Source organism: Artibeus jamaicensis, unplaced genomic scaffold (genome assembly GCF_021234435.1).
Source record: "Artibeus jamaicensis isolate MK-2021 breed Jamaican fruit bat unplaced genomic scaffold, CSHL_Jam_final scaffold_3047, whole genome shotgun sequence".
Lineage (NCBI taxonomy): Eukaryota > Metazoa > Chordata > Mammalia > Chiroptera > Phyllostomidae > Artibeus > Artibeus jamaicensis.
The window spans coordinates 141,379-159,819 of NW_026522035.1; the positions used below are offsets into that span (position 1 = coordinate 141,379).

The 18,441-nt window shown below is 39.9% G+C and overlaps 3 gene segments (V, D, J or C); all 3 read right to left on the minus strand.

Moving 5' to 3' along the window:
- Positions 1–1,026: 1,026 nt before the first annotated feature.
- Positions 1,027–1,679, minus strand: LOC119048876 (T cell receptor alpha variable 20-like). The segment is given in 2 exon segments: positions 1,027–1,373; positions 1,538–1,679. Coding segments are annotated over 2 exon segments (402 nt in total).
- Positions 1,680–5,086: 3,407 nt separating this feature from the next.
- LOC128626120 (T cell receptor alpha variable 18-like) lies at positions 5,087–7,394 on the minus strand. The segment is given in 3 exon segments: positions 5,087–5,142; positions 6,833–7,126; positions 7,246–7,394. Coding segments are annotated over 3 exon segments (396 nt in total).
- Positions 7,395–14,792: 7,398 nt separating this feature from the next.
- Positions 14,793–15,479, minus strand: LOC119048877 (T cell receptor alpha variable 18-like). The segment is given in 2 exon segments: positions 14,793–15,202; positions 15,333–15,479. Coding segments are annotated over 2 exon segments (453 nt in total).
- Between the last annotated feature and the right edge of the window lie 2,962 nt (positions 15,480–18,441).

Below are 18,441 nucleotides of genomic sequence, written 5' to 3' on the forward strand. Positions count from 1 at the left end.
AATGCTATAGGTGATGCTAGCCAGATAAGTAGAGCTTGCTAAGTAATTGGTGGGGCCCACCGAGAAATGAAAATGCAGGGCCCTGAGCAGGACAGTGAGGTCCAGGACTGCAGCCCAGACCTGTGGGGCACTGGGGGGAACAGAGAGCCTCTGGGCCAGTGAACACAGAGCAGTGTGGGAGAGCAGTGCCCCGAGAGGGCACAGAAGCTCCCTGTCCCTTCCTTATACCCTGCCCTGTGCATCTCTTCCATCCGGATGTTCACCTGTGTTCTTTAGTGTATTCTTTTGATAAAAATAAACTTTATTTTTTTTTAAAGGGAAGGGAGACTGATGAGAATCTCAGACTAGAAGAGAAGTGAAAAATATCGATTGGCTTTTATCAACACCAAAGTCACTGGTGTTAAAGTGAGGGCTTATGCTGGAGGGGTGCCACCAGAGGCCAGGTTCCAGTGGAGTGAGAAATGGGAGTTGAGAAAACAGAGACAAGTAGACAATTCTTTTACTTGCTTTAAAAATTAAGAAGAGAAATGTAGAAATGTGGCTGGTGGCAATGGAAACTTCAAGAAGACTATATTGAAATGGAAAACATTCACTTGTAGACATGTGACCAGATTATTATAAGAGAATCCAAAAAAATAAATTTTAGGGAATAATGTATTCCTATGCAGTCTCTTTTCAAGTGGCCCAAGATGAGAAACCAAGCCTGTCTGTATCACAGCTCGCCCATCTGAGTCTGTGTGAAGGATCCAGACTGGCCCAGGAAGATACATAAAGGGACTGTCTGGGATACCTGGACAGAATGAACAGTAATCTCTGCCATCTGGCTATGTCACAAGATTTCACTCTCCATATGACCACTCGGAAAGAAGTTCTGGGTGCTTAGTAAATACTTTACTGGACAGAATGAACAGTAATCTCTGCCATCTGGCTATATCACAAGATTTCACTCTCCATATGACCACTCGGAAAGAAGTTCTGGGTGCTAAGTAAATACTTTGTTGAGGAGGGAAAACAGCAGCGATGCCCTCATTCCAGAGGCTCAGCTGCAGGGTTTTGGTAGAGGGTGCAGGTGCCTGGGGAGCACTGTGCCTCCACAGCACAGAGGTAAGTGGCTGAGTCTTCAGATTTAGGGGTTTTGATGTGCAGAGAACTCCCCTTCTCTGATAGCATAGCCGTTAGTCTTTCATTCTTCTGTTCTTTCCCACTGGAATACAGGGTGAAGAGGACTTTGGGGCCTTTCCCAGGATCTTGCCTGTACCACTGCAGTGCTCTGAAATTGCTGACTGTGTAACTGCAGTTGAGGCTGACACTCTCTCGTTCCTGGATCCTCAGGGTCTGAGGACTTTGCTCCACCTGGTCTTCTCCACTCAACCCTGTTCAGGAAAACAAAATAAAAAATGAGACAAAGCTTTGAGTTCAGAGTTTTGAAAAATCCCTACAAGAAACTTGGGAGGAGCTGAGACTAAACCCCTGTCTTATCTTCCCACTTTTGGATAAATCGGTGCTTATAGTTCTCATCCCTGAACCTCTAACTTACAGCCAAGCTGAAGCCACAAGACTATGATTGCACACTCCAGCATGTTCTCCATCATGATATCTGTCTTGATACAACTTGTAATGACTCCAAAACTTCTCTTCTCTGAGGAGCTGTTTTTGTGTCTGATTCTTGTTCTCTCATGCTCAAGAGAGCCTCTCTGTTTGTGGGTGAGCCAATCAGAAGCAAATCCTCCAGTAACCATCCTGCTTTTGACATTGAAGGCATTCGTAGAATGAGAGGAATAGAACCACTGCCACCTCATGGTCACACAAACAATCACATGGTACCCACTTCATGCTACCTACAAAGAAAAAGATTGATGGAAGGACATTTTGGTATTTGGTGGTATAGATGAGTTTTAAAAAGTAATCAGAAAAGCCTTTTCTTACTTGCATTTTTAATTGTTTCATTGTTCCTATATAGCCTTTAAAAATGAACTACTAACAGGTTAAAAGAGTTGAACCCAAGTGTGGATATAACTGATTATGCTTCTTTTTATAATACACAAATGTCTCAACAGGTAAAATCTTAAAAGAACTAGAGTACTGAAAAAGAAATTAAATTGTTTGTGGATGTGTCTAGAAACCTCTTTGTCAGAAAATTGAGAACATAAGTTAACATCTATTTTTTTATTGTTTATTCTATTACAGTTATTCCAATTTTTTCTCTTTTGCCCTCCTCCACCCAGACCATCCATATTCCACAACCTCCTCTCTGTTGTCCATGTCCATGAGTCATTCACACATGTTCTTTGACTAAACCCCCTTCCCTCCATCATTTCTGTCCTCCTTCCTCCCCTCCTACAGCAATCAGTATGCTCCATGTTTTCATGCCTGTGGTTCTATTTTTCTCATTAGCTTATTTTGTTCATTAGATTGCACTTATAAGTGGGGTCATATGACATTTCCCTTTCACAGATTGGCTTATTTCACTTAGCATAATAGTCTCCAGTTCCATTCCTGCTGTTGTCTTATTCAACATACTACTGGAAGGTCTGGCCAGAGCAATCAGACAAGAAATAAAAAACATCCAAATTTGAAAGGAGGAAGTAAAACTGTCATTATTCACAGATGACATGATAGTGTACATAGAAAACCCAGTAGTCTCCACCAAAATATTACTTGACCTATGAAGTGAATTTGGCAAAGTAGCAAGATACAAAGTCAGTATTCATAAATAGGTGGCTTTCTTGTACACCAACAACGAATTATCAGAGAAAATAAGAAAAGGAATCTCATGTACTACAGCAACAAGAAAAATAAAATACCTAGGAATAAATTTAACCAAGGATATAAAAGACATGTACTTGGAAAACTGTAGAACACTGAAGAAAGAAATTGAGGAAGATACATAGAAATGGAGGCATATACTGTGTTCATGGATAGGAAGAATTAACATCATTAAAATGCCCATACTACCCAAAGGAATCTATAGATTCAATGTAATTCCTATTAAAACACCAATGGCATATTTCACAGATCTAGAAAAAATATTCCAAAACTTTATATGGAACCAAAAAAGACTCCAGATAGCCTCACCCTGAAAAAGAAGAACAAAGTAGGAAGGATCACAATACCTGATATCAAACTATAAACTATACTACAAGGACACTGTAATCAAGACAGTCTGGTACTGGCATAAGAGCAGACACATAGATCAATGGAACAGCATAGACAGCCCAGAAATAAACACATGTCTCTGTGGTCCATTATATTTGACAAAGGGGACACAAGCATACAATGGAGTAAAAACAGTCTCTTCAACAAATGGTGTTGGGAGAACTGGGCAAGTACATACAAAAAAATGAAATTAGACCACCAACTAACTCCACACACCAGAATAAACTCAAAATAGATAAAGGACTTACCTGTAAGTTGTGATACCATAGAAGAAATCCATTTCTTCAAACATCTTATGCCTGGCTACAGGGACCAAGTGTGACAGAAACCCAGCAACACAAACTTGACAGATCTTAGGAAGCTGGGAAAGAAGAGCATGCAGAAGGAAAATAACTCCATTTCTAGACTTCAGAGAGATGAGAAAATCACTGCAGGGGTTGACCAGTATCCATGCAAATCTAAACATTTTACATCATATAAATAACATACCATAGTAGTCTTCCCTCTTCATTTGACTTTTACCACCACAGTTCATTCACAGAAGCAAGTATTCTAACACACATGCACACACACTCATTATTTTCAACAAACTTATATTTTCCATTCTGTGCTGTGCTTTTTTCTTATGCAAAATGGCCACATGGCATAGCATTATATGGATATGCCAAATTTTACTTTAGCAGTTTTGTATTTTTTGAACTTTAGATGATTCTGATTTTTTACTACCACATATTATGCTAAAATTAATATCCTCATACAAAGATTTTTGCCAACACAAACATAAATTTTATTAAAAGTATAAAAACTATGAAAAACTATGCATTTTTCATTTAATGAGTATTGCCAAATGCCTCTAAATATGCAGTGTCAATGTACACATTTACAATGTGCCACAGTACTGGCTTCTCCACTCCCTTGCCAACACATTACATAAGCAAACTTCTCTAGCTTTCTTACTTCAATAGGTGAAACATGGTAATTCAGACTATCATTTTCAACTTCTGTATTGTCAGTAAAGCTGGTTTTTTAAAAATAATTTTAACTCTTTTTGCATGTACTTATTTAAAAGTCCTGTTCATAATTCTGCTTGTTAGTTTGGAGTCAGAATGACAGAGAGAATACTTTAGTCCTGTGGTTTATTTGCTGTGAGATTCTGAGCAAGTAGTTCCCTCAACTGAGTAATTCAGAAAGAATAGTACACACATTATAGAATTGCTGTATCATTTGAAATATATATTGAGACAGATAAATAGAGATCAGATGGATTAGATAGATACACTAGAAATGGCTGGAACATAACAAACATGATTACTGCCATTTTGAGAGAACATGGATGGACCTTGAGAGTATCATGCTAAGTGAAATAAGTCAGGCAGAAAAAGTTGAGAACCATAGGATTTCACTCTTATGTGGGATACAAAACTGAAAGCAAAAAACGAACAAACGAGCAAAACAAATTTGCCTTCATTTTTAAAGGATATTTTGTCTGGCAATAGAGTTCTAGATTGTCAATTATTTTCTTCCTTTTTAAGATTTTATTTATTCATTTATTTTTATAAAGAGGGAAAGGGAGAGACAAAAAGACGATGTGTAACAGAAACATCAATTGGTTGCCTCTCACACATGCCCAAACCAGGGGCCAGGCCTGCAACCCAGGCATGTGCCCTAACCAGGAATCAAACCAGTGAACTTTTGCTTTGCAGAACAACACTCAACCAACTGAGCCGTGGCAGCCTGGGTGGTAGTCAACTATTTTTCTTTCAGCATTTTAATTTATATTGTTTCATTGTCTTCTGGTTTCCTTTGTTTTGAATAAAAAAATCAGTCATTACTTGCATTATTGTTCCTGCATGCAGGTAATGTATCTGTCTTTTTCCAGTGACTACTTTTAAGATCTGATCTTTATTTCATTTTTTAACAGAATTTTGATCTAATAAGCCTTGATGTGGCCTTCTTTGTATTTGTCATACTTGAGATCATGCTGTTCTAAAAGAAGTAAAAAAAAGTGACACTAATTCCAATATGACAGCCCCATATTCATGACCTATGGTAATTTCCCCTCAAAGTTTCTGCCTCCAAATACCTTTACATTGGGAGTTAGCAATCCAACAAAGGAGTTGGGAATGGGTGGTAGGGGCATAAACATTTAGTCTGAAGCAGAGAGTGAGGCAGCCAATGTCAGATCCAGCACATCCCAGCAGGCAGAGGGCAAAAAGAGAAGTACTTAATCTTTCTCTCTTCCCACCCACAGATCTCTTGCCAGTTCTTATCAATGGATTAATACAGTTAAGATGCTAAAGAGCAAAGAAAACCTGGATGACTCCACCCACAGGGGCTGGACTACCAGGGCATAGAACAGGACAGACACATGGAGAGGAAGCCTGGATTGTTCCTGTCTCAATGAACTCCTCAGCCGAAGTACTAAGGTCAGTAAAAAGAATAAAAGAGAATTTTCTGTGGTTGCTTATTAGAATTGAGAGTTTATTCTATGGTTTGAAGCTTGGCCAATGTTCAGATGACTCTTATTTCCTGTGTAGTGCTATCATAGTTCAACTTTGAAATCCAGAAATAAGAGATTACCTAATTCATTTAGCTCCCAAGTTAATAATAGACAGTATGTATTTTTTCTCTTATGGACTGAATTGTGTCTTCCTGAAATTCCTATGATAAATCCCCAACTGCTCACATAACTATATTTGGAGGTACGGTTTGAAGGAGGTAGTTAAGGTGAAGCAAGTTCATAAGGAAGAGTTCTTAATTTCATAGGACAGGTGACCTCTTAAGAGAAAGACACTAGATCTCTCTCTATATATCACTCTCTGTCTCTGTGTGTGTGAGTGTACCTGTCTCTTTCTCTCCCCTTGTGTACAGAGAAAAGGCCATGTGAGAACACTGCAAGGAGGCAGCTGTCAATGAATCAGGAACAACAATCAGGAGAAACCACACTTGCTGGTATTTTGATCCTGGTCTTCTAGCCTCTAGAATGATGAAAGAATAAGTCTGAAGTATACTGTTATAGTTCCTATTCTCTTAGACTCTTTGTATTTCCTACTCAATAGATAAATATAGATCCTTCCTATGGAATAATCCATGATCTTTCTATAAATATCTTACTTGTTTTATAAGGAAATATATAATAATATTAAGATATTTTAGTTTAAACTAATATTTTAGTTTAAAGAGCTGAGATGGGTTAAAATCCTGGCCTCCTTTCAGATGAATTATCTTGGAACCTGAAGCCCAAACCCAGTGACTGAGCACATCATCCTCAGGATAAGGATCTGAGTGATGGCAGAAGAGACTGAACCTGCTGGGAGAGGATGCCCTAGACTCAGCCTTTCCAGACTGGCTGCCTCTCACCTAGTGAGGGGTGTGGACCAGAGGAGGGGATTCCTTCAGTGCCCTCACCTGTGAGTCTTTCCACAGCAGTGTTTCTTGAGCATCTGTATAGAATGATGAGTTAGTGTGAAGTTGGGTTGAATTTTCTGTAGTAAGGACTAAGCGTCTAAGAATTACCTGAGCTTGCTTCATTTCCTTGAAAAAACTCTAAAATAGAGTCATTCTGCTTAGGGAGAGAATATAACTCTCTCTCCCAGGGCTGCCCACAGCCAGTGCCCCACCTGCGTTCTTCTGGGTTTGTGCTCAGCTCCCCCTGCAGCCTCCAACGCTGTGTCACCCACAGCACAGTAGTACACCGCCGAGTCTGACATTTGCACTGAATGTTTTGTCAGGTGGAAGGAGCTGTTAGTCACCACCAGTTTGGCCTGAAAACCTCTGTTGCTGACATCCTGATTATCTGATGAGCTTCTCAAGAGGAGATCAGGCTCTTTTTTTGGATATTGGACATACCAGAAGAGAGAAACTGAATACCCATAGGTGGTCTGGTACTTGCAGCTCAGCGTCAAAGTTTTCCCCTCTGGGAGGGTAACAGGGCCTTCTGTCTGGTTCACTGAGTCTCCACTGGTCCCTCCTAAAATAAAAAGTAAAGGCTTTGTTATATCGGCAATGAAGAGGAATCATCTCCAGTTTGGTAAGCATCCTAAATCCAAGGAATAGAACACCTTAGAAATCCTGAGAAATGTTACTCACCCATCATCAACCAGATCATAAGTACCAAGCTAGAAGCAGACAGCATGGCTGGCAGAGAACCAGCAGCAGGTTTGGTTGGTAATACCACAGCTGAGAGGGCTGTTCCTCTACTTTTGTAATCCTTTGGTGAAACCTTCTAAAAATCTTGACTCGTGTGTTAGGGAAGATAAACTGCCCTGCAAGTTCATGTCACAGGCTATAAAAAGAGAGGCATGTTCAGAAATGGCAGATGTGTCAAACCAGCACCTAAGGGGAGCAGCGCCCTCTTGTGGTTTCTCCCTTGTCCTGCAGCCTTCCTCACACCTTTGAATTTGATATTTACCTTGGAATGGATCTTAAATTGTGGACAAAGAAGGGAAATAGGTATCTGGGATGAGAAGTAGAGCTCCAGGAAGGAAGCACCAAGCACCTTATGCAGACTTCCTGATGTATGAGGCTTAGACAGTGCGCTATTCCTCAGTCACTCTCTTTAAGATTCAGGGCAATAAGTGTCCCTGTAGTCTCCCTGGACCCAGAATCTAATGTCTGTTCCCCCTGAGTATTAAGGTAATTTTAGACATCTTAAGATATACTGAGAGTGGAATATAAACATGATCTGAGTTATCTTCTTGACATTCCTCCACTGGTCTGTGGAACTAGAAGATGAGCCCCTCTGCTTAGAATGTTCTCCCTTCTCTCCACTGCCCTTGCCTAGGCCACTTCTATTCATTCTTAAAATCCAACTTATACTCCGCATTCCTGTGAAAACACCCACCCAGCTCTTCATGCTGAGTGGGTGCTCCTCTCTTCTCCCACTTTACCTGTGACATATCATCACTGTCATTACTGTATGATATTAGAATCATCTGTGTCCTGTTTTTCATACTGGAGTTAGTGCCCTTGGGATCAGAAACTGTATCTTATGAGTCTCAGTAGCCAGTGCCTGAGATATACAAATGCTTTGTTCACCAATGATGTTCACAAAATATCTGAGGAATGTGTGAATACATGAATGAGTGGACATGTCTGGAGGGTACAATTATCTTTTTATGAAAGTCTAGTCTCCATGAGAGAATATGACCAGCTTCTTCAGGAGGCAGAGCCAGAACCTGGGTAGCAGGGACTTGTGATTTTTCTCAAAGTACAGGTCTTCATATTGAGGACAATGCTCATACTGACTATTTTTTAAGTTTTATGGTGCCTCATATACACAAAAAAGGTGTTAAACATCAAGGTTTTGGGTCCCCTCACAAGAAACAGATAGCTAATCCATCAGAAACTATACACTATTGTAATGAATCTGGGACAGACCCAGAGATGTGGTGAGAGGGCAGGGAAACACTTGCTCCAACTTCCCTGAAAACTGAACAGCATCTGCCCCAGGAGTTACCCAGGGTTCCCACTTTCTGGTTGCACCTGAGGCCCCCTCTGGCAGCAGGTGCTGGCAGTCCTCTGGAGTCATTCAATGAACCACTCTGGGCCCTGGGCTTATAGAAAGCTGACAGTGTAGAACAGTGGGGACCAGCCAAATGTGAAGGAGACAGCCAAAGACTGGATCAATTGTAGTCGTGAGCAGATTGCTTAGGGCCAGACTGGGACACCATCTGACACCCCCATGGATGGGTCCAGGAAGAAAAGGCAGTGGAAAACTCTTGATTCTACTGAGATAAATTCCACCACTGTCTTCTTCATTATTTGAATTATTTTCTCTCTTGCATAGCTTTTTAACATTCTTTTCCTTCAAGTTTGTGCCTATCATTTCACTAGTTTTTTTATTTTAGTTTATTTCAAATCTCATATTTTGCTCCTACCTTCTCTTGTTCCATTTTACCTTCTTCTTTGTTCTTCTTATTTTTGTTTTAAATTCTATTTTCTCTCTTGCTACAACTTGTTTCTATTCTGCACTTTTACTATTTCTCCTCCCTCCCACCTCTCAAAACCATTTTTTTGTCATTAGTGGTTTCGAATTCTTTTTCCCGTTCTTAAACTACCCTGATTCTCTCTCCACCTTCATCAATCTTTGCTCATTGGTTGTAGATAAGGTGGTTGTTGCTGCATTTCTTCAACTTCATTCCTAGATCTTCACTATTTTTGTATTTTACATCTCAAATTTTACCATTCCCTTCTCCTACTCAATTTTGCCTTCCTCCTGTCCTTTCTTTATGTTGTTTTAAATTTTACTTTTTTCTCATCTTAGCCTAGTTTTCATTCCTTTTTCTGAGTATTTCTTCTCCCTCTATCCTCTCAAAATCACTTTTCTTTCTCTAGAAATCTCATGAGCTTTATTTTTCTTCTTAGACCCATTCCACCAGTAATGATCTTTGCTCATTTGTTCTTGATATTGCTGTGGTGAATCTTTTTCTCCATTATGGTTTCTACTTTCTTCACTATTGTTTTTAAGTTTTCTTCTATTTTAAAACCCATACTATACTCTTCCCTTTTCTTACTCAATTTTGCCTTCTGCTTTTTATTATGGTGTAGTTTCTATTTTGTTTCTTTATTTGCTTTGTTTCTAATCCTTACTCTTATTATTTCTCCTCTATCTATCCTCTGAAATCATTTTTATTTCAGTTAGTCATCTCATATTCAATTTTCCTTTCTTATAATAGTCTTAATCTCTTTATACCCTTATTAATATTTGCTCATTTGCTATTGATAGCATGATTGTGGGTGGGGGTTATTTTTTCAGCTGTGGGGTTAGTTTCCTGGGTTGTTTTGCTTTGTTCTGGCACCACATGTACAAAAGCATACAAGACATGGTGGGCAGTGTGACTCTCAGGCAGCCTGCTGAAGGAAGAACCCACCAAAGAATGACCAAACATCAGCGAAATCCAATTAAAACAAGAGAGCCATCACATAAATGGCACACCAGGCATACTAATAGCTTTCAGCTCAGTAGATCAAGGAGAATCCCCACAGAGTGCACCACAGAGTCACACGGGTCTCCTACCACAGAAGGTCACACAACAAGGACAGAGAGTCCAAGAAGATCAATCTAATACATGGAAACAAACAAGAAGTCACCTGAAATGGGGACACAAAGAAACAATCCCCAATCCAAAGAAAAAAAGGAATCCCCAGAAAGAGTGCTAAATGAAATAGAGGCAAGAAATCTATCAGACATGTAATGTCTGATAGACATTACATCAAAATAATGGTTGGAAGCTCAGTGAGAACCAAAAGGAAGTCTATGGAAGCTACAAGGAACTTAGTGGGAGCTACATCAGCATGAAAAAGGCCATAGAAACTATGAATAAGAGACAGTAGGAAATGAAGAATACAGTATCTGAGATGAATAATACAATAGAAGGAACTCAAAACAGGCTAGATGAAGCAGAGGATCGAATCAGTGAGCGAGAAAACAAGGTAGAGGGAAAAAAACCAATGGAGCAACAAAATGAAGAAAGACTAAAAATAATTAATAGTGTCTAAAGGCATTTCAAGACAAGAGAAAACCTAGTAATATTCATATGCTAGAGATCAGAAGGAGAAGAAGAGGAGCAGAAAAGGAATGGAAAAAACTGTTTAAAAAAGCAATGGTAGAAAACTTTCCTAACTTGTTGAGGCAAAAAGTCACACAGCTCTAGGAAGCACAGGGGATCCCAATCAACACGAACCCAAAGAGGCTCACTCCAAGAGATATTATGGGAAAACTTTAAAGACCAAGAAAAACTGTTCAAGGAAACAAGGAAGAAATAGGTAGTAACATACAAGGGAACTTAGATGAGGCTATCAGCTGATTTCCAACAAAAACACTATAAGCCAGAACAGAATGACAAGAAGTATTCCAATTAATGAAAAGCAAAGGCCTGCAACCAATACTACTTTACCCAGCAAGGCTCTCATTTAAAATGGAAGGTGAAATAAGGAGTTTCCCAGACCAAAAAAAAAGGCCTAAAAGCCTACATCTCCTCCAAACCAGCCTTGCAAGAGACAGTAAGGGAACTGCTCTAAGAAGATAAAGAAAAAGAGGGAGAGAGTATGCAGGTACAAAGGGAAAAGCTTCAATGAATAAATACTCAACAATAACCTTAAATGTAAGTGGATTAAATTCCCCAATCAAAAGACAAAAAACTAAACATGACCCACATATATGCTGTCTTCAAGAGACCCATATCAGAACAAAAGACCTACACAGACTAAAACTGAAGGGATGGAAAAAAATACTTCGAGCAAATGGACACAAAAAAAGGCTGTGGTAGCAATAGTTACATCAGAAAAAATAGGCTTCAAACAAAGACAATAAAAAGAGACAAAGAAAGACACTACATAATACTCAAGGCAGTAGTCCATCAAGAAGATATAAGCATTATAAACATACATGAATTTGATGTAGGAGAACTTAAACATAAAAGAAAACTTTTCAAGTAAGATATCAACAGCAACATAATCATCACAGGGGATTTTAACATCCCATTGTTGACAATGGACAGATATTACAAGCAAAGAATCAACAAGGATATGGTGCAACTGAACAACACTAGATCAAATGGACTTAATTGATATATATATACATATATACATATATGAGCCTGCATATATACATATATACATTGCATGTACACACATAATGTACATAATTTGTGTATACATGCATATAAATGTGTGTATGCATGTAATTGATATATATACACATATTGCATGTATTTACACATATACACACATATAGAAAACTTCACCCCAAAGAAACAATATACACATTCTTTTCAAATGCACATGGAATATTTTCATAGAAAAACTTTACGGTAGGGCACAAAATAAGCCTCAAGACATTTAAGAATATTGAAATCATATTAAGCATCTTCTCAGATCACAATGACTTGAAACTAGAAACCAACCTCAAATTAAAAATTCAAATACATTCAATTCATGGAGACTGAATAACATGGTATTAAACAATGAATAGGTTAACAATGAGATGGAGAAAGAAATAAAAAAGTTTCTGGAATCAAATGAAAATGAACACACAGAAGCCCAAAACCAATGGGACACAGCAAAGGCAGTCCTGAGAGGGAACACATATCAATACAGGCCTACCTACAAAAGATAGATATAGTTCAAATAAACAATCTGACCCTACATCAGCTTTGCATGTTATTTTCAATATACCTACATATTATTTGCAGATAACATAGTAGTATACATAGAAGATCCTCTAGGCTCCACCAAAAACCTACTCAATCTAATAAGTGAATTTTGCAAAAAGATGGGACACAAAGTCAATATTAAAAAATAGAAGGTGTTTTTGAATAGCAATGAAGAAATATCAGAAACAGAAATTAGGAAAAACATCCCATACTATAGCAACAAGAAAAATAAAGTACCTAGGAATAAACTTAACCAAGGAGGTAAAAGACCTGTACTTGGAAAACTATAGAACACTGAGGAAAGAAAATGAGGAAGATACATATAAATGGAAGCATATCCCATATTCAGGAAAGTAGGAGGGATCACAGTACTTGGTATCAAACTATACTACAAGGGCACTGTAATCAAAACAGTCTGGTACTGGCATAACAACAGACACAAAGACAAATGGAATGGAATACAGAGCACAGAAATAAGCCCATAACTCTATGATCAATTAGTATTAGACAAAGAGGGCAGGAGCATAAAATTTAGTCAAAATAGCCTCTTAAATAGAGAGTGCTAGGAGATCTGGACAGGACATGCCCCCCTCAAAAATAGAAACCTGACCACCAACTTACCCCATAAACCAGAATAAACTCAGGGTGGATTAAAGACTTAAATATAAGTTGTGATACCATGGAAGTACTAGAGGAAGACATAGGCAGTAAAATTTCAGATATCTGACAGAGCAATATTTTTGCCAATATGTCTCTCAGGGCAAGGGGAAAAAAGTAAACAAATGTGACTACATCAAAGTAAAACCTTCTGCACAGCTAAAGAAACTATCATCAAAATGAAAAGGGAACTGACCATATGGAAAACCATATTTTCCATCAGACCTCAGACAACGGTTTGATCTCCAAAATATATAAAAAACTCATACGACTCAACACCAGGAAGACAAAATATCTTATTAAAAATGGGCAAAAGACCTGTATAGACACTTCTTCAAGGAGGACATACAGGTTGACCAGGACATAGGAAAGGATGCTCAATGTCACTAGCCATAAGAGAGATGCAAATTAAAACCACAATGAGATATCACCTCACACCAGTTGGAATAGCCATCATTAACAAGTCAACAAACAATAGGTGCTGTGAGGATGTAGAGAAAAGGGAATCCTAGTGCACTGGTGGTGGGAATACAGACTGGTACAGCCACTGTGGAGAACACTCTAGGATTTTCTTGAAAAATTAAATATGGGACTGCCTTTTGCCCAGTGATTCTACTGTTCTGATTATACTCTAAGAATTCTGAAACACCAATTAAAAAGAACCTACACACCCCTATGTCCATAGCAGCATTATTTACAATAGCCAAGTACTAGAAACAGCCTAAGTGCCCATCAGTAAATAAGTGGATAAAAAAACCATAGTACCTTTACACAATGGGATACTATGCAGCAGAAACAAAGAAGGAACTACTACTATTTGCAACAGCATGGATGTGACTGGAGAACATTATGGTACAAGAAATAAGCCAGGCATTGAAAGACAAATACCATATAATCCCACCTATAAGTGCATAAGGTCAGTAAAAATAATCTAAAAGAATTCTCCATGGTTTCTTATTAGAACTGGCTAATCTACTTTCTTATTCCTAAACTCTTTATTTTCTTACTCTCCAGACAATACATACCCTTCTTGTTGGAAGTATCCATGGTCTCTGCATACAGATCCTTCTTGTTTTACAGGGAAATATATAATAATATTAACATATGTTAGTTTAAAGAGTGAAGATGGGTCAAAATCCTGGCTTCCTTTCAGATGAATTATCTTGGTACCTGAAGCCCAAACCCAGTGACTGAGCACATCATCCTCAGGATAAGGACCTGGGTGATGGCAGAGGAGACTGAACATGCAGGGGGAGGAGGCCCTGGACTCAGCCTTTCCAGACTGGCTGCCTCCCACCTAGTGAGGGGTGTGGACCAGAGGAGGGGATTCCTTCAGTGGCCTGACCTATGACTCTTTCCACAGCAGTGTTTCCTGAGAAGTTGTATGGAGTGATGAGTTAGTGTGCAGTTGGGTTGAATTTTCTGTAGCAATGACCGAGCCAGAGGGGGCATGTCCATCTTAGCTGTGGACTTAGTTGTGCAGAACACTAAAGGCCAGATCCTAAGTCCCTCAGTTGGTTTGTGAATGTTTGCATGAAAAGCACAAGGTTACAGGGCCTTTCAATAATTAAATAGTTAAAATATCTTGGTAGAAATTCATCTCATGATACAGTTTTCCTATAAATGTTTTCTATGAGAGAATTGGAGTCTGGAGAAGAGAGAAGCCTTTCTGGCTGAGCCCTTATGGGGGTCCAAGTGTGGGTTCTGTTTAACACTGACATCCACCCCTCTTTACCTGCAGAGCAATTGCGAGCCTCTTAGGCTTCTATGAATAGTCTGAGCTTGGTTCATTTCTGTGAGAAAACTCTAAATAGAATCAAGCAGTTATATTCTCTCACTGCTTAGGGGGAGAATACAAGTTGCCTCCCGGGGCTGCCCACAGCCAGGCCCCACCTGCAGCCCACTGGGTTTGTGCTCAGCTCCCCCTGCAGCCTGTCCCACTGTGTCACCCACAGCACAGTAGTACACCGCTGAGTCTGACATTTGGAGTGATGATTTCTCTAGGTGGAAGGAGCTGGTCCTCTTCACAAGCTCAGCCTGAAACCCTTGATTCTCCACCTTCTGGTTCTCTGTTGAGCTCTTCAGTAGTAGCTTGGGACCTTTATTGAGGTACTGGACATACCAGGAAAGGGCAGGGTAGCTGCTCTGATAGGTGCAGTTCAGGGTCACACTTGTCCCCTCAAGCAGGGTAACAGGGCCTTCTGTCTGGATCACTGAGTCTCCACTGGTCTCTCCTAAAAAAGAATAACTTTGTTATGATAGAAATGTATAGGAAGAGTGTTCAGTGAAAGAGGAAAACTAAAAGTTATCTATAATTATAGGAAAATGAAAAATCATTAACATTTAAGATAAATTGTTACTTACTGAGTATTAAGATTACAAGAACAGAACAGGTGGCAGAAAGCATGTTGGCAGAAGAAAATGATCCTTGCTCCCTGGAATACACCGAATGCAATAAGGCTAGTCCCCAGCGGGCACTTACAGACACTTCTCACCCATAACTTAGACCTCCTTTCTTCACGACAGTCTTTTTTTGTTGCCACCAAGGCACCAGAGTCAAAGCACCACCTGAACACAACCAGAAACTGCATCAGTGGGAAACATCGCCCTCTTGTGGCTGTCCCTCAAATTACACCACAACCGTGTCCTGAACCTTATACCTCCTAATAACAGCTAGAGGATTAGCCATAGGAGAATGGGATTGAACTCTAAGAAGAAAGTACTAAACATTCAATCTGTAAGTTCATCAGTACTCTTAGGGGAATCTTTAATTATAACTTCTGCCATTTCTTCCATGAAGAGATCTAATGCTTCCCAGATAATCCCGGGCACAAGTTTTCAGTGGAATAGTCTGAGGTTCTTCATATGCAATATGTCCCCATGATTCTCATGAGCAGAGTGGGATCCCTCTGCTTAGAAACTGCTCCCTACTATCCTCCAGTTCTTTACCTGACTTAGTTTTATTCATCCCCCAAGATTCCATGCCATACAAGGAGCACTTTTTAATGCAGTTCTTCTCAAATAATCTGTGGTGGAATAACCAGTTTTTCCCCAGTCTTTCATGGACTGCTGCATTTGTAAAATGCAAATATAATAAATTACTGTGATTTCTGCTTCACTGGCAAAATTAGAGTACTATAGGAATTGACCTTCCAAACAGAAGGCAGGACAAAATAATGAAACAAGTTTTGGACATTGGACTACAGGTGGCACAGAGATAGATAAAAACAGTGAAGTGAGTCCTAACATATCCCCAGCTTGCTTCCTGAAGGCCTTTTCACTGCAGGGAGAGCATAGCAAAAATAACCCAGGGGTCTCACTGTGTTGTTGAGACACAGGACAAGTTTACAAATGTAGAAACACCTGGAATTTGTGGAACAGTGCACTAGAGAGGAGGGATCTTCTGAGAGAGAGCAAGATAGAGAGAGAGACAGACAGACAGAGAATATGAGAACTGCAAAAGCACACAGATCACTCTGAGTCTTTGGCTGAGTACTGATCTGCACTCAGGAGAGAGGACACTCACTGAGTGTGGTATCCCCTCCCTTTTGAAGTGGTCTCCTTAGGGGTTGCTGGACCATACTTGGATAGCAGCTGCCTTACACCTTTATTCTTTTGGGGGTCAGGTAAGCTTACTGAGGTAATCTGGTTTTTGAAACACAATCTTTTTAGTTCTGTCACATCATTGTTTTAATCCAATTAAGTATTTGCCATTAGAAAGCCAAGTTTTGCTGCTTAATATTATTGGGCCAGCTCTCTTCATTCCAGAGACATGCATGTGGTGCATAGCTGCCTCCTGTTTATTTGTTTTCTTAGGGAATGCAGGAATCCCAGCTAAGGTACTGCTTGTTCATTGTCAGCTGTTTACTTCCGTAGTTATTATTTGTGCTGCTAAAACAAACCCAACAGATTGAAAATGGCCATTTTTACAGCTTGTTGTTTGTCTGAGACTGGGTTTACTTTATGCAAGTTCTGATGGTGTAATAGCAAGAAAGCAAAGCATTGTTCCCTGCTTCCATTAACCATTTAAGACACTAGGCCCTTGTTAGCAGACCTCTGGGATGCTTTCCTACACAGACTCTTAGGGGCTCTGCTGTCCATATAGTAACAATGACTGGGAATAAGTCTGTGGAACACAAAGTTAGTTCTTTTCAAATGAAAAATATGCACTCTAAACAGATTTCCTCACCAAATTAAAATTAGCTCTTGTGGGAGCTACTTCTCACAAGTCCCCCCGAGTTCCACGGACACGAGTAAATATGGCTGAGACATGCTGGATCTGCTTAGGGAGGAGAAGTGGGCAGTGGCCAGTTGCTTAAAGGAGACAAAGGCCAGCAGTGGCCAATTTCTCTGAGGAGAAAAAGGCCAGGAGCCCCCTGCTCTCGGGCTTTTATTGGGTAATACACAGAAATACAGGGCAGCAAGGATCAAACAGTAGATAACATTTCAAAGAAATCTGAGGGCTTACTATGAGTCTGAGTCTGTCAGGAAAAGAGTTTTAAGGTTTCTTGCTCAAACCCTTAACATATGATTGAAAGCACTCTTAGGAGAGCAGATTTCACAGGTTTAACAGGAAATCTTTGTGATGCCAGGTTTTTGCACAGGACACGCTCTAGTAAGGCAAGGAGCTGCACCTCTCCCCATCAGGTATTCAGGCTTAAGGGGATTAGAGCCAGGAAGTGCTTCTCCCAGAGAACATGGGGACTCGGGCTTTGTCAAAGCCTGGGGGCGAGAGTCCATTGCTCTTTGTTGCAGCCCCCCAAGTCCTTCCATGAAGGCCTCCCAAGGGATTGAGTCTGGCTTAGGTTGCCCACCACTGTGAGGGGTCTAACCCATCATTGACTTCCGACCAAGCTTTCAGAGCAGGAAGAGGAAACTGAGGCAGTGTTTGCTACCAGAGACGATCTTTGTCTCCTGCGGCTGGCATTCCAGAGGTCGTCCCTCACCGTTAGTTAGAAGGGATCGAGATACAATTCCTAAAACCAGGCAGAGTGGTCTACAACAAGCTCTAACTGTCACAAATACTCAGTTCACGAGTAGGGTCAGCATGTTGGCAAGCATCTCTGGCTGAGCAGATCACCTGGCTGTCCTTCCACTACTGTGCATATTTGGAAACTCTAAAGCACAAACATTATTCTGGAGATTCACAGACTTACCCATTAAACGTGTAAACCCCTTTTAGTCTCTAGGCCTTCTCACTCCATTTCATTTATTGTAGTTGATTGTTGGAGAAATCAGGTTTGTCCTGTGAGTTTTTCATACACTGCATTTTGCTTATTGTATAATTCTGATGATCTTAACCTGTTCCTGCAATCCTTTACAGGTATTGCCTTAAATTGGTGATTACACCAAAAGGGAAATTTTTTTTCAAATCTAGTAAACAACAAAAAATAATTTTTTCACTTCTTTAGGAAGCTCCTCAAACTGAGTTAGTATTTCACACCCAGCTAATCTGTTTCTTTCTCTCCAGATA